At 38.0% G+C, this 17,658-nt stretch overlaps 1 protein-coding gene across 1 annotated transcript in view; it reads right to left on the reverse strand.

The window, feature by feature from the left end:
- LOC126237010 (coiled-coil domain-containing protein 174) overlaps window positions 1-17,658 on the reverse strand; it is a 57,884-nt gene that overhangs the window by 25,870 nt on the left and 14,356 nt on the right. The window contains exons 3-5 of the mRNA XM_049946738.1: window positions 17,263-17,466; window positions 5,141-5,400; window positions 2,894-3,133 (exon numbers count right to left, since the gene is read on the reverse strand). Coding sequence (XP_049802695.1) covers window positions 2,894-3,133; window positions 5,141-5,400; window positions 17,263-17,466 — 704 coding nt within the window. The remainder of the gene's footprint in view (window positions 1-2,893; window positions 3,134-5,140; window positions 5,401-17,262; window positions 17,467-17,658) is intronic.

Genomic DNA, 17,658 nt, shown 5'->3' on the forward strand with positions numbered 1-17,658 from the left:
AATCTAAGTCAAAAAGGATGAGTACACACACAAGAACTCTATACTTCAAATTTCTAATGGAATGAAATGGAATTTGTTACCTTCTAATAAACCTCACCAAGGCCACCTCATTTGTTAAATGATGCTTCCAGTTGGCTAACGGCTTCACACTCCACTATGCAGCCTCTTCCAACAAAGTATGTGTACACTCACTAAACAGCAACACTGGTTGTGTCCCACGCCTGCACATGGGAACACACTTGTGACTCTCAAAGCTGCTGCCCTGAGAAAACAACTTTAGTGATTGCTAACTACCAACTTCAGAAACACACTCCGCAACACAACCTCAATCTCATGAGCCCCACATTGGTTGCCAGTGGACTTCTGATTCCATGAGCTTCAAAACTGCTCCAGGAAATTATAATAACATTCAGGCCTTAGACCATTCAAACCCACGGACATAATTCAAATATTTCCACTGGCCATTTCCTGTTTCCACGAACAGAGCTAAGAAAACTGCTGCTTCCTGCTACGGCTGTTAAACCTTATTTCCTGAAATATTGGCCATCCTGTTGAAATCACTTGCCTTTGAAAACAATACTGTCAGCTCCCATCACTATTTAGTAGGAGTAAAGGGCAACCAGACCATTATGCATAGCAGTGGTTCCAAACCTTTGTGAAACCATTACCCCTGAATGAGATCAAACAAAATCCAATAACTAATTAAACATTAACTGGAAAAAATTAACACTCTAATTTTTAAAATGAGAAATAAATTATAACACTTCATTAATGTCTGAAAAACTGAAACTCATATGTTTTCTATGTTTTTCAGTAAACCGAAGTACAGTGAGTCAATGGGGTGTTTGGTTCTGCTAATTTATAACCATCCTTTTTTTATATTTGGTTTGTTGTCCTCCACTGCACATCAAAGGTCTTGTACCAAGTTTGTTCAGTTCTTTATTTTTATTTTCAGTGCTATTGTAACCAAAAGTATACTTTTATGCCTGTAAGTCATGGTGAATGAAATTGGTATTCTTAAGAGTTCTCCCAATAATAATATCTACTAAATACAGAGTGATTGCTAAAACAATGCTAATTCTGTTCTACAAAAATATAGTATGTTGACTCTGCAAGGATCAACATTCACTACCTGAAAATATTCATTCAGCCATGGAAAATTGTCTTAGAACCCAGGCTAGTCTTCCAAATCTGGAAAAACAGTTACTATTAGATTTTGTTACTGATGGCAATTGATTACTATCACCAGATAGACAGTAAAATAAATAATAAAAAAAAGAATAGTAAAGCTGACCTTCAGTGCTGTTAGTAAACTAATTAAATTTTCAAAATGAAGCTTTTAATGTATATGAATGCATGAATGTTAAATGAAGTTCCTCAGAAGTAGGATAGGAGTAACAAGAAGAGGTCGGATGAAGAATGAAAGGGTAAGGGAAACTGAAAGAAGAACCCTTGTAGAGTAGGATAGAAACATAAAAGCTAAGATGGTATGGGCACTTAACTACACAGAAAACAAGAGGATTCCCAGGAAGATAAATGAAATGGAGATGAAAAGATAACTACCAAGAAGACATCTGCAAGATATGGAGGAGTGTGTTGAAGAAAAGAGGTGAGGACTGAACCGTAATGGAAAAATTATGGGCTTATGTTACAGACTCAATATGGGGCTGGGAACTGTTCAAGATGATGGTGATGGTGATGATGATGATGAATGTGTATGAAACTGAACATTAATGAATAATTCTTATTAATGGTTTTGAGTCATGACAGTGAGACATGATCTTTCAAAGTGAAGATCATTCAAAATTTGAGTACAGTTCCTCAACTAATGGAGAAATGCATGTTGAAAATTACTGGTAGACAGAGGAAAATGCACAAATGGATTACAGAACAGATTAGAAAGGGAGACATAACTATAATAGTGGTGCAAGGAAGTATAAGTGGGCTGGACAGTGATCAGGAATATGGATGGTAGGCAGCCAAAGTAAGTTCTTTTCTGGATTCCGAGAAATAAGAAAAGACTGAGAAGACAAAATTATTTATGGTAGGCAGATGACACTACCAGATATGCTGGAGCAACAATGACTTGTATCACTAACGATCGCAATGTGTGGAAATATCTAGGGGAGGCTTGTATCCTGCAGTAGATATAAAGTAGCTCATGTTGATGATGCACTACATTTTAGAGCCTAATGAAATTTTGGTAACAAAGATTATTTTTAACAATTTAAAATGACCACTAAATCTTCATCTAACCCATTTTGCTTTTACCAATCAGAAATTTTCATTTTATGCGTCAGGAGGCAATTACATGGAGGTTATGAACCACTGAGCTACAGGTTGGAGAATAGCCGTCCTCTGGAATCCAGTATTGGTCTTCACAAAAGCAACTGTCTGAGCCAACTGGCACAGCTAGGAAACGCTATGTTATGAACGAAATAGTAAAATTAACTCAGGATTTAAAAAAAAAAAAAACTGTGGTGGCATTAATTATCACTCGATTTTTACCTTAGAGAAAGAAATCAGTTTGCAAAACCTTGTAACCTGTTACAGGAACATGACTAGGCCTGGCACATCAAAATAAAATGGCAAGCATTCCTGGTGGTATAAATTTCTGTCACAGTAATTTATATCTGTGAGAAAAATAATATGAATGTAGTAAAATCTTCATTACATGTGCTGGTGCAGAAATCATTTACTTCAATCTCGTACTCAGTAAAAGATGTATACAGTACATCAAAAATTGCAGCACATGCATGCATTTAACACACACACACACACACACACACACACACACACACACAAATAAAGAGGAATTTGGACATTTATTAATCTGAAACACTACAGAAAATACAGTTTGAATCTCCTTTTGGGGGTTAATATACCAAATTACCTGCTGCTGTACCACTCTGTTGTTCTCCTCCAACAGCAGCCTGCAGCAACTTCAGCATCCTCTTCTTAGCAGCATCCACACGTGCTGCACTCTGTGTCAGTGCTTGTGTGGCCTTCTGCTTGGCAACTTGCTGCAATGCCTTAGTCTCTTGCCTCAGGCGCTCCAGTGCTGCCTGCTGTGTCGCACGTGCCCTTTCGTCAGTTGAGAATGCGTAGTATCCGACACCGTGTGCTCTGGCCTCTGCAGAACAGAGTAGAGTTACTCAATATTTACTCACATTTGCCAGAAGATTTGTAGCAGTATAACTTCAACGAGGAGAAAATATGTTGTTGTAATACGTGTGTACATGTTGATGGAAAAGCAGTTAGTTATCTTGGTAACAAAATACGAGTGAATCCAACTGTCAGAATACGCTGCTGCAAGCAGGTGTGTATTTGAGCTGACAATGATCAACATTATGGTAAAAACTGCTCACATGTCAAAAAGGACTGTTTAACATTTTGAGTGGCATGGCTAAATAAAGAAAACTGCTCACAGAGGCCATACTAAGTGGTTCATAGAGTTTTATTACTTATTTTCTTTTAGTTCATCTGCATCATCAAAATGTTAAATAATAATTTTGAAAGAAAAATTAGAGCTGCAAATTAAACATAAATGGCACATTACATAAATCGCTCATGTCAATGAGATTAAGTAGTCTCTAGTAGGTGTATTTCAAACTGTGTTCAGCAATTCAGTCCATCTGTACAGCACATGATTAGAGTTTTTCAGTGTTGACTATATATAGTTCGCTGGTATCTATCATTATTATGATTAATTTTCCTCATAAAATGGCTAGTAACAACAAAAATCTTAAGGAAGAGATATTGTGAAGAATCAGGACATTCAGTGGGCATCAGGACATTCAGTGGGCATGCCCAAATTAGAACAGGATGTGTTTATGAATAAATTTTACAGCAGTGGAGGTTTTCACGGTCCTCTACAAATTATGAAAATATATGTAAATAATGCACATTTGTAAGATCACAAATTAATATTGCTGATATTGTTGTCTTTCCAACCTGACCAATGACCTTGAATCTTTGCATTTTAATATTGTAATGTATTTATGATAATTATGTTTTACTGTATGTATGGATGTATAGTTTTTTATTTATTTTACGTTAAGTTCATGGGAATAATGACAATGGAGAATTGTCTTTTGTGTTTGATGTGAATCTTTGCCATGATGGACAATGCAACCTTTTAGCTGATAGCCAATGGCCATGAGAATATGGCAGCTCTTTATTCAAGACACAAGTTTTCCAAAAGAAACAGTTCATGATGACAGTAATATGTATAATGTTGGCTAAGCCTCTGACTGTGTAATATGATATTCTACTGTAATAGAAGTATTTATAGTGAGATATGAATTAAATATATTGTACAAAGCAGAAGTCAGATTTGACTGACAGAGTGACAGTTCTATATTTCTCTGAAGAGAAAATAAAACTGGAGCAGAATACATTGAGTTGTGTGCATCTTATTCTGATGTTTTAATCATTCAGGATTTGTTAGATCACACATAAATGAAAAAGTTATCTGGAAGGAAAGGATTGCCAAAAAAAGCCACTACAATAAAAAGGGAAATAATTTTTGTAATTAAAATAAATCTAAAAACAAATCTAACTATAGTTATGAACATACATTCTGTTAAGTAAGAAAGGAATTGAGTATCTCTGATCTAGGTGAAATAATTTTCACAAGTTTTTGAATTTGAGTTTTTACTCATATTTTGAAAGAAAATATTTAATTCATTTATGACTGAGAGCTGCGTATTAGCGGAAAGATGGAGATTCAGGTAAGACATGTCCTTTTCAATGGAATAACCCTGGCATTTATCTCGCACAATTTAGGATAACAGTGGAAAATAAAACAATGTATGACCATATGGGGATCTGAACCACTGTCCTGAATGTGAGTCCAGTGTGCCACTGAGTATAGCACCCGCTTCAGTAGAGGAATCACAATTACAACTATACTTATGCACTATCAAATGCATTTACGAACATAACTAATCAATTAACTTACATCCAGCTAGCACTGACAGAATGATTCATTACCTTAAGAGATTACAGAAAACAATTGCTGGTAGTTTTCAGAGAAATAATTCAAAATATGTTCACATAAAGATATACAGTACATAACTCAGGCTTCATAACATGCCTGTTTATCACTGTTACTATCCTATCTGAAAGAGATACACACCGTTGAAGAAGACATCCTGGTAGTGGATGTTCTGTTTTTCTTTCAACTGTTTCTCTTGCTCTTCCCACACTTCATGAAGCTTCTGAAGAAATTCAGGCCGCTCACTAATTTGATCTGTTAGCAGCACATCTGGAGGATGAACATCTTGGTTGGGCTCCTTAGACAAAGTCCTCTGGAATTCACTATCTATTGTCTTCATCCTCTCTAAATCTTCTTTCAAGCATTTTCGAGTACGCCCTAGGAAGTCCACATACTCCACCCTACAAATCAAATACAAATGTCAGAGATTTTCCAATGAATTTTAAGTGTTAAAAGTCATATATTTTTACAAATGGGCAAAAATGATTATGTTAACATGGCTATGGAGGAAAATAAGAATTAAATGAGGCACTATTCTTATGACAAAGTTAAATCTCAATGATGATTCAGGATTGCTGTCAGTCACCAATTGCTGTTAAACATGATATTTTATCTGCCAACAGCCAGACATCTTTAGGTGAATTATGACATCCAGACATCTTTAGGTGAATTATGACAAAATCTTTGACAACTTACTAGAAAAAGACTAGTGGGTACAAAATGAAATATTGAATTTGACTGTGAACAACAACTAAGCTTCTGGCTGCACTCTCAGAGCATCACTGAATATTCAGTATCTCTAGAAAACATCAACATTCACAAGGTTAAACTTGTCTGCAGCAGTCTCTCTCTGGCACAATAAAATCATGTATCCTATGCAGAGACAGAACACTTGACAAGAAGTAGTTCGATTTTCTCCTGTTCCTATTTTTTTTCTCTTCCTCTTCTCATGAAGAATAAATGAAAAAGATTTTTATGATAAATGGAGCTGAGAGGGTATGAGATTTTTCATGATTTTAGCAGTAATAATTCTGATTAAAATTAGTGGACTGATCAGAAACTCCCATACTGTAATAGCACATAAATGAATAAATGTGACAAATTTTGCATTAGTGGGAAGAGGGATAATATCATCTTTCTCAGGAATTAAAGATATCTCTATTAGGAATCATTTTTCTTTAGGTTATGTTCTGTTGTTGTGTGAAGTACTCCTTTTGGGCTTTGTGTGGTGTTGAGTTTAGTTGAGTTGCACCTGATGTCATTACAAGTGCAGCAAAGACACATCCACACCATACACTGCCCCACAGAATATCAGCAACCCGAACATCCGACAAACAATAATGTCAATGTCATCGATGATTTTGTAATGATGTTCATTTTGATGACTAATGTGTTATATTCAGTACAAGTAAGTCACTGTATGATAAGAGAAGTTTAAATCATGCTTTCATTCTCAAGTTGTTGGGTTACTCCTTTAGTAGAGTTGCTAATTACTGTAATGAGAAGCTGAGGAGTATACATTGGGAGGCTGTTGACTTTTACTGAGTGCGAAGTGTTTGACAGACACAGAATCTCACAGAGCCACCAACATAGGCCATAACACAGCTCCTCTGTACAAAGACAGAAAAATAGTAAATGTTCAATTTAAAATTATTAAAAATAATGTAAAAATCCTAATTAAATGCAAAAAATGACAATTTACAAATTTTGTTAGGAATTCTATTTACGGGAGCTAAATAAGTAAGGATAACTTAATAAGTGATTCGAAGGAAAATTTTCATCCAAATTTTCATAGCTAAACAAAGAGAAATGGGCAAATGAGGTATCAAATTGACCTGCATGAGGTCTAGTTTCTAAAAATAATTAATTGTTTAATTGCTTAAAGGTAATTAAGGTATTTAAGAAAAACTTAATTACCATGATTTCTTTCAAGTATTTAAGTCTTTTGTTGAAAAACTAGATCTCACACAGTTTAATTTGATACCCCATTTTTCCATAACAGACTCTTTGCCTCCCTTGAAAATTTGGACAAATACCCATACTGTAATTTCTCGCGCATCTTGTTTTCACCACACCCAAACATTTGAGCAGTGAAAATATTAGGTGGCAGATGAAGCCTCATTTCTGGTTGAAAGTTAAAACTCTTGTGTCAATAAAAACATGTTTCAGTAGTGAATCTTCATTGGAGCACATGGAGGTTGTGTGCTGAACAGCACATATGCCACATATATGTGAGATGCTGTTAAGATACTAGGTGGGTGTCACAGCTTTATAATACAGTTCATTTTCTGTTGCATTCTTAAGTACTGTTCTGATCTGTTCATTCTTTCATTTCTTCTTCCTCTCTCCTTGACTCTCATGACACTTGTCCTTTCAAGCAGCCCAGAAGATACAATTAGTGTCACCTGTTCTGATGGCATAGATGCCATGCATGAGACTGCTCATCCTTTGGTTTTTCGTCCTTACTAACATCCAATGTCCAGCGACAATGTCTCTGGCAGATTGCTTGAATTTGCATGTGCAACGACCTGATTGGCCAATGTCAAAGCTGATTATCTCAGAAATGGTGTATTGAGTTTTTTTCTTAACAATTATTTCTCAGTGCAACCTACTCTGCCGCACCTTTTTCCAGACTGTTTCTGACCAGCCTGTATAAAATTATTCTGGTGCAAGCTGAAAATTTTAAATAATATCTATATAGTGTTCATTGTAAACTGTTACTGCATAAAGTTCAAACATCAATAGTTCTGATCTAATCAAATTTTGTTGAGCATGATCAACATGTATTTCTCTGAGGAAACTGAAATTCTTCTCTATGGGTGCATTAAACACAACTGAATGAAGATTTGTAGCAATGCAAGTCAGAAACTGTAGTCAACAGCATGGATACACAAGGATTCTCTGATATCAAAGAAGTCAGGCATTAAGGGGCGGCTGGAACTTCTAAAAAATAACATTTATGTGAGATTAAACATGCTGGATGATTATATACTACTTCCTGATGTCATGAGTACAAAAAGTCACTATGTGAAGCAATCAATCAAAGTAAGAAAAACAATAAATGTTGTAGGGTTCTGAAAGAGAAAAGGGATAGCCTCTAACCACTGATGTTTGTTCATATGTCACAATGACAATTCCCTATACACTAGTGTGTTAATTACTGGTATAAAAAGTAATTTCAGAGTATCAAAGAAGGAAATCACAGGTATGGACTAAATCTCAAACAAACGACTGATATTACTCAGCACAGAAAAAAAGTTTAAAAGCAAGAACTATTACAAAATGAAGACTTTATTTTATGTTTTGTCTTAAAGAATTTTTCAAGACCTTCATACTACCACAATGAACACCATTTCATTATTAGTTTAATTTTTATTTATTTATTCAGTTTGCTTCTCCTGTAAATGTTCTACACACAACACCCACAATTTATTTCACAAATGATCAGATATTCGATAAATTTTTAAGCTCTGCCACAATTTTCTTCATCTTAATTTATGAGGTAACAATAATGACAGGTGCCTATTAACAGACACACTTCAACAGACACACTTTGAACTTCTGAATAACATTACCACGAGATTTTTAAAAGAAGTGGCAGTGACAATGGTGGGAAACCTATAAGTGAGGAAAGCTTTGAAGTAAAATTGTACATAATTAATAGTATGTTCGAGAAGATACGTGCTCTCACATTTACTTGAGACAGAAAAGCTTCTGCTCACTAATTGGCACGGATTGCTTGAGTAGAACACTGCTTGGCTTTTCTCATGATACCCTGTGGACTATGGACAAAGGACACCATGCAGATTCTATATTCCTGGATTTGACACAGTGCCCCACTGCAGACTGATAATGAAGGTCAGAGCAGAGGTAACAGATCCAACATGAGTGGCTGAAAGACTTCTTAAATAAAGGAAGCCAGTATGTTTTTCTCAATGGCAAGTGTTCATCAGAGGGAAGGATGTCATTTGAAGTGCCCATGGGAAATGTGACAGTACTGCTCCTGTTCTCTGTATACATAAATGATCTGACAGATAGAATGAGCAGGAATCTGTGATTGTTTGATGATGATGATGATGATGATGATGATGATGATGATGATGATGCTGTGGTGCATGAGACAGCATTGTCTTTAAGTGACTGTTAAGAGGATATAGGGTCACTTGGACACAATTCTATTTGGATTGATGAATGGCAGCTTGCTCTATATGTGGAAAAAATTTAAATTGATACCGATGAATAGGAAAAACAATCATATAATATTGAAATACATTATTTATGGTGTTCTGCTTGACACAGAAATGTCAATTAAATATCTAAATATAACAATGGAAAGCAACACGAAATGGAACAAGCACATAAGGTTGACAGTGGAGAAGTCAAATTACAAACGTACACTCCTGGAAATTGAAATAAGAACACCGTGAATTCATTGTCCCAGGAAGGGGAAACTTTATTGACACATTCCTGGGGTCAGATACATCACATGATCACACTGACAGAACCACAGGCACATAGACACAGGTACAGAGCATGCACAATGTCGGCACTAGTACAGTGTATATCCACCTTTCGCAGCAATGCAGGCTGCTATTCTCCCATGGAGACGATCGTAGAGATGCTGGATGTAGTCCTGTGGAACGGCTTGCCATGCCATTTCCACCTGGCGCCTCAGTTGGACCAGCGTTCGTGCTGGACGTGCAGACCGCGTGAGACAACGCTTCATCCAGTCCCAAACATGCTCAATGGGGGACAGATCCGGAGATCTTGCTGGCCAGGGTAGTTGACTTACACCTTCTAGAGCACGTTGGGCGGCACGGGATACATGCGGACGTGCATTGGCCTGTTGGAACAGCAAGTTCCCTTGCCGGTCTAGGAATGGTAGAACGATGGGTTCGATGACGGTTTGGATGTACCGTCCCCTCGACGATCACCAGTGGTGTACGGCCAGTGTAGGAGATCGCTCCCCACACCATGATGCCGGGTGTTGGCCCTGTGTGCCTTGGTCGTATGCAGTCCTGATTGTGGCGCTCACCTGCACGGCGCCAAACACGCATACGACCATCATTGGCACCAAGGCAGAAGCGACTCTCATCGCTGAAGACGACACGTCTCCATTCGTCCCTCCATTCACGCCTGTCGCGACACCACTGGAGGCGGGCTGCACGATGTTGGGGCGTGAGCGGAAGACGGCCTAACGGTGTGCGGGACCGTAGCCCAGCTTCATGGAGACGGTTGCGAATGGTCCTCGCCGATACCCCAGGAGCAACAGTGTCCCTAATTTGCTGGGAAGTGGCGGTGCGGTCCCCTACGGCACTGCGTAGGATCCTACGGTCTTGGCGTGCATCCGTGCGTCGCTGCGGTCCGGTCCCAGGTCGACGGGCACGTGCACCTTCCGCCGACCACTGGCGACAACATCGATGTACTGTGGAGACCTCACGCCCCACGTGTTGAGCAATTCGGCGGTACGTCCACCCGGCCTCCCGCATGCCCACTATATGCCCTCGCTCAAAGTCCGTCAACTGCACATACGGTTCACGTCCACGCTGTCGCGGCATGCTACCAGTGTTAAAGACTGCGATGGAGCTCCGTATGCCACGGCAAACTGGCTGACACTGACGGCGGCGGTGCACAAATGCTGCGCAGCTAGCGCCATTCGACTGCCAACACCGCGGTTCCTGGTGTGTCCGCTGTGCCGTGCGTGTGATCATTGCTTGTACAGCCCTCTCGCAGTGTCCGGAGCAAGTATGGTGGGTCTGACACACCGGTGTCAATGTGTTCTTTTTTCCATTTCCAGGAGTGTATATAACCGAATTCCACCAAACACAGAATGTTAGTTTCCGAAGCATTGAAATTGAGATCGCGATGCGCTTTGGTCATGTAAACACTTCAAAATCGATTCTGGAAATCAGCTTCTGGTTGTCGGTTTTCCAATTGCACTATCGATTTTCGCTCCCATGTAAATGCAGCCGCTACTGAAACGTGCTTGGGCTGTTATGAAATATTAGACTGAAGCTGTTTATACCTCGTCTAATTGAAGAGAAATAGCGATTGTGCTGACTAAATCATAAACTATATCTGTTGTTTTCCAGGTGCCGTAGTTAACTGGGCTAGCAATTCCTCTTCAGACCTTAACATGTAAACACGACAGTGAAAAACGGTTTCTGAAATTCAGCTTTCATCTCTCACAATACGTGTCACATATAAATGTAGTGATTCAGAGCATAGGACACGTGGTGTAGTCAGCCTATAGCAATATCACTGTTAAGTAGCGCGAATACACAAATAGGAAAAGTTAATGGTATAAATTAATGCACATAGTGTAGCTACAAGAGAAGCTAAGCATTTGCATATAATATTTGTCTTTTTTGCATGTGTTACACTTCGATACATCACATTAATGTGCCAGTAAAATTTTAAGTAATAATGTAAAGGTCTGGTCTTCTGGGCTCAAAATTCTTCTAAGTGGCTGGCCCTCAAAGTGTTAAGCTTTAAATGAGAATCAAACATTCTGTGACTTAAGAAATTCAAAGCATGTTCACATAGCTCATATTACGTAAAATGAAATGTACTTCGAAAGTAATGCTTTTCAAACCACCAGTCGCAATATTTTCCTGCAACCTATTATAATTCGTTTCAGTAGTTGTCAGAGACCGTCAAAAAACAGCATTACTGTGCCTGTGCAACTACGATGACTTAGGTAATCCATATGTTCGTACTTATACAGCATTAAGAGACCTTATATTATGCCCTAAACAAAACAGGACATCAGAGCATCGGAATTTTGTAAACCATAATAAAATGCATAATTTGACTTGAAGAGCACATTTGTAAGTCCAGATTCACAAAGACACAGGGCAAAAGTTTAAACTTTTCAGTGTGATTTTCAGGATCATATTTTCTTGGAGTACCAGTGCTTTATTATCTCATGTTTAATTCTTTATTATACCATACTGCCACATGTCCCAAAAGATGACAATGTGAACTTTAAATTCCGCAAACATTTGACAATAGCCAATAGTGTTTCCAATAAATTGGCTGTCTCTGTGGAAAAGATTAATTAAAGCCATTTTTTTTTATCAAACCAACAAAAATAACTTCAGTGGTCTGCAAGGCAATTGATGCCTGACTGTCAAAATCCTGGAAATAAAATAAAATCAGAAAACTGAAACTAATAACATATTTTAGCCTTCCATAGTTATGTGAATGTATTTTAATTTGCTTTATAGATACCAGCCACAGAAATCTGTTTTGTTTTCATTTTACTTGAGAGCTGTAAACCAAGAGGAAACAGTAAAATCACGAAACGTAAATATGGTTCACGTGGACACTACCCCTCATCCCACTATACATCGGACTGCTCTGCGCATATGCGAATCTGGCAGCTTGGTCGCACCACAAAAATGTTTCCGGGCAGCATCTGTCTGCTTGTTGCTACTGCCGATACAACTCGTATCTAGTTGCCTTGGATACAGCTAACAGCCGCACTTCAAGTAGCCAAAAGCGGGAGAAGATACTGTTCATACGTGACTCAACTGAGTATGCGCATAAGCCCGCTGGCAACTACTCAAATGAACCTAATGAAACCGTTGTGATGTCATGCCCATCGGAAGTAGTTTCTTGTTACGGAATATTGCATATTCTTCGTCCTAAAGCCTTTGATACATTTTGCTGTTGGCAGATGCCTGTATGAGTACCGTGTTTTGTTGCTGTAAATGGCACATTTCCTTTGCAGCTTCCGTTTTATTTATTTTTTCCTCATTTATGTTTTACTGCTGCAGCATTATATTGCAGTAGCAGGCTAAAGTAAAATTATTTGTTAAAGAACCCGTTCTTACCAGTCAAAACTACAAAATTTAACGTAAAACTAAAACAAAGAAAAATTCCTGGAATTCTAAAACATTCCCGTGCTTTTACCAGTTTTCTCCCGAATTAAAAGATTCCCGAGTTTTTCCCATATTTCCCGGAGTGTATATACCCTGGACAGGCTCATGTAAATAAAAGTTTTTGGTGATCGGAAAATCGGGAAGATCTAGATGTTTTAAAAAAATCCACTCCCTACCTGTGATTTATGAAAACAATGCAAAATCTTGGATGGCATCTGATATTTTTGAGAACTGCTTGCACAACTGGGACTCACATGAAATCAAAGAAATGAAAAATCATACTCCTGGTCGATAACTTCCCAGCTCACCTAGTAGTTGATAATCTACAGTGCATAAAGCTTGTGTTTTTACTTCCAAACATCACTTCAGTTCGACAACCTACAGACCAGAGAGCTATAAAATTACTGAGACTGCAGTACAGGAAACATCAAGTGATGAATATGTTACAAAAAAATCAAAGGAGGTAAAGAACCAGTTTTCAGCTTTCTTATAGCAATTTTAATGATATCAGAAATGTGGGAAAATGTCACTCAAAAGACTATTGCCAATTGTTTTAAACATGCAAGATTTCAGAGACCTCTCTTCACCAAACAAGAATATTAAGTTCCAAAATGAGTCACTTTTTCAAAGCACATATGTGTCATAACAGTGTATTTGTTACTAATGTTTTGTGTGTTGGGTATTTTCAATGTGTTAGATACAGTGCATCACATCTGTACAACATTTTAAAAAGAAACAGGAGAAGGTGTAGGCCTTCATGTAATTTACATATAGAGTACTGCCTTTTAATTTTGGTAGCCAAAATACTGTCAAGTGCGCATAACAAGATTAAGTCAACATAAGCATCAAAATGCACCCCAGTACTGAGACAAAACTCCTTAATGGCACCAGTAAATGAGATGGATGGAAGGAAGGAAGGTCAGGGTTTAAATTCTCCCACCTAAAGGATCATTAGAAATGAAACATGCGGTGACTCTGGACACAGCACCAGGAAGGCAGTTGCACCCTTTTTAGAGAAAAAAAATCTGGAATTTACCTTAGATATTTACCAAAGGAAAATGTATGCTGTATGCCCAAAAGAGATTTCAGTCCTTTTCCTGCTTGATGCAAACCCATGTGCCACATCCATCAGTTGATAAAGGAGGATGTAATACTAAATGTGACCATACAATCACACTCTCTTCTCTAACTTTTCAGAGCCACTTGGGAGATCTGTCTATCCTATTCCATAATGGTATTTGCAGCTAAACCTAGATGATTTATACAGTCAGAATACAAAATATAAAAACAATACTCACAAAAGCAAGAAACTGGATATCTCTCAAAATTCAAAAGAAAATTAAAATAACATCTCATCAGCCATACCTTCTACACATCACCCAGTTTTCTTGAGTCAAAGACTGATGACTGTTGTTAACAACACAATCAGTAAAAAGGTCTACTGTAAAGGGCCTTCTATTATTACAGGATGCAGACAACTATTCTTATTTAACAATTAGTAATAGAGTAATGTAAATATTAAACAACAAGAAGTAAAATAAGTGGCAGTTAATACATATGATTAAGGAAACAGCAGTTTTTTCACAACAGCAGCTTTTCTACTAATTTTACTATCTTCATGAGTAACCTGTGTAAGAATTGAAGTAATACAACAATTTAATGGAACTTTTACTGTTACTGTAGGCCACAGAATCAGTTTGTATTTGGTACGGTACACTTGGTGTTTGCAATTCCACGAGGGTTCTCCTTCACTGAGGTATCTCGTATGTCCATTGAGATGTTGAATTTTACCAAAATGTAAGCATTCACTCCAAATATGGTCTTGGTAGCATCTTGAGGCAGTAGTGCAGCTTAGCATGGTGAGGCCCTGTTTCTAACAATGGGTGCTAGAGGACATCTTTCTCATGCTGTTAGGCAACAAACACAGTATATAACACACTGTAGTGTCATCTGATTGCCAGGAACCTAAGCATATTGTGTGGTGAAGAAAGATAAACTAAACCCATATTGATATCTCTGAAGAATTGCAAGAGCAGTGAGCATTCAAACTTATTTCACACATTTACAAAAAGCAATTTACAGAAAACTTGTATTGACTTAATGGAACGAGTTACAAGAGAGGTACAAATAAAAAACCTCCTTGTGAAAAATTTAGTGAACAAATATTATTCAGGTTGTAAATATGTAACTCATTAACATTATACAGGTGGGGCAAATAAAAGTAGCACAGACGATGGGTACAATTGGCCGTGAATGCATGCATTTAACCACACACCACGGTGCGCACACATGTACACCCACCAGGTGATCCACATTGGTTCAGATTGTAGTGCAACTGTGTAAGTGTGAGTCGAGCAGTGCAAAGGGGACGATGGTACTCGAAGTGGAGCAGCGGGTGTTCGTTGTGGCTAGTTATGTGACAACAGTGTCATGGAAATGGTGTGGTCAGTTGTTTGCTGAGAAGTTTAATGGTGTGAAAGTGCCACCAAAGAGTGCCATGCAACACTTAGTCCAAAAGTGCCATCAAACAGGATCTGTTTTGAACAAGTCGAAAAACATTCTGAAACCATAAAATGTGGCTGCAGTTCACCAGAAAATGTTACACAAGTCGAAAAACATTCTGAAATCATAAAATGTGGCTGCAGTTCACCAGAAAATGTTACAGAGTCCTACCAAATCAACCTGATGCCTATTGCACAAGACCGGCAGATCACATCGATCATGAAGACAAATACTCCACCTAGACTTGCACATGTGCATCCCTACAGAGCGTCTATTCTTCATTCATTAAAACCAGCAGATGCTCCTCAATACCTCCAATGTTGTGAGTGGCTATTCACTGAGATACCAATGAATGGCTTGGAAAAGGATCTGTTCTTTACGTCTGACGAAGCCTGGTTTAATTTGAGAGGTTGAGTCAACTCACAGAATCACAGGTTATGGGCAGTGGAGAATCTGCATAACTTCCACGAAACACCATTGCACGATCGGTAGGTTGGGGTTTAGTGTGCTGTGTCTGCATGCCTCGTTATTGGTTCCATCTTCTTTCAGACGCTGACTTCAGCGCATTACATTGCCAACATTTTGAAACCATTTGTGGCAGCATTAATGGAGGAGGAAAAGACCTACAGTTACTTCCAACAGGATGGAGCAATTGTCCACACTGCCACTCAAACACTGGAGCACATTTACACAATCTTCATGTCCAACAGAGTTGTTAGCAGAGACTAGTTGACCATTCAGATCTGCGATTACTTTGCATGGGGATCCCTCAGGTCTAAGGTGTATCACAACAACCCTCACAGTCTCCAAGAACTGCAGCAGAACATTTCGAATGAGACTGCAGCAATTCCAGTAGTCTAACTTTGATCCGCCTTCAGCAATTTGCTGACCACGGCCCAAAAGTGCCAGGAGATGAATACTGGTCACTTTCAACATATGCTATAGTCAGGTTAGAGCTGTAATTCCTTTCTTCTGCTGTTTTTCTTTGTACCCTGGAACTCTGTTCTCTGGACTACTTTTATTTGCACCATCGTGTATAATACCATATTATACGAATATGTCTGCTTGTGTCTGTGTATGTGTGGATGGATATGTGTGTGTGTACGAGTGTATACCTGTCTTTTTTCCCCCTAAGGTAAGTCTTTCCGCTCCCGGGATTGGAATGACTCCTTACCTTCTCCCTTAAAACCCACATCCTTTCGCCTTTCCCTCTCCTTCCCTCTTTCCTGATGAAGCAACCGTTTGTTGCGAAAGCTTGAATTTTGTGTGTATGTTTGTGTTTGTTTGTGTGTCTATCGACCTGCCAGCACTTTCGTTCGGTAAGTCACATCATCTTTGTTTTTAGATGTACCATATTATACGCAACACTATGTTATCATACACTCCAGAGGCAGTGTAAAAGGAAAAAGAGATTTGGAAGCATTTTGGTGCTCATTACCGTTTCTGTTTGAGTTTACTACCATTATCATTATCACTCTACATGCATTTTTTTGTTTCAAATATCACACTGTCATAGCTGTACCACATGCAGGAAGATAAATATATTCACACGGAAATAAAGGATAAATTTATATCAATTTATAATGCAATGAAAATCCAGCAGATAATTTCAGTATATAAAAAAAAGAATAAAATGTGGTGCTTTAAAAGTGTAATATTGTCAAACAAATGAAATTTTTTGAAGAGAAACACAAAAAGGGAATTTATAAACATTGTGTTAATTGCATTTCACACATAAGTGTGTCCTTACACATCAATAATCTCAAAGAGTCTGAAATTTACATAGTGAATGAAACATAATTGGAGATTTAAACTGTGTATTTCATTTAGTATACGGTAAGACCACAAAGAACATGATCCTCAAAGGCAACATACCAGTCACTATCATCACCATATTCATTACATAAGTCATCTAGTTCACTGTTGGTGTCTGATGGTATTTCATCAGTTCTCTCTCCACTCTCCTCAACATTTTTTTGCTGGAAATTGACAAGAGACTCATTGTCATCCTCGCCTGCACTCCTTCCTGCCGATCTTAATTTTTCATCATATAACCTAGCTTTATTCTCTAAGCATTTCCTGCAAGGAAAAAACAACAGACAAATAGTTTTTGTAGTTTCAAGAAATTATAACAAGCAATGCACCAATATGTTTACATTTTAGTATGAATAACTTGTTATAAGAATAACAACAAAGTTTACTTCACATAAGAAATTACTATAGAAATAGCAAGCAACTAAATAAGCTTGAATCAATTATTTATTAATGGCT

This window comes from Schistocerca nitens, chromosome 2, assembly GCF_023898315.1.
Source record: "Schistocerca nitens isolate TAMUIC-IGC-003100 chromosome 2, iqSchNite1.1, whole genome shotgun sequence".
In the NCBI taxonomy this organism is placed as follows: domain Eukaryota; kingdom Metazoa; phylum Arthropoda; class Insecta; order Orthoptera; family Acrididae; genus Schistocerca; species Schistocerca nitens.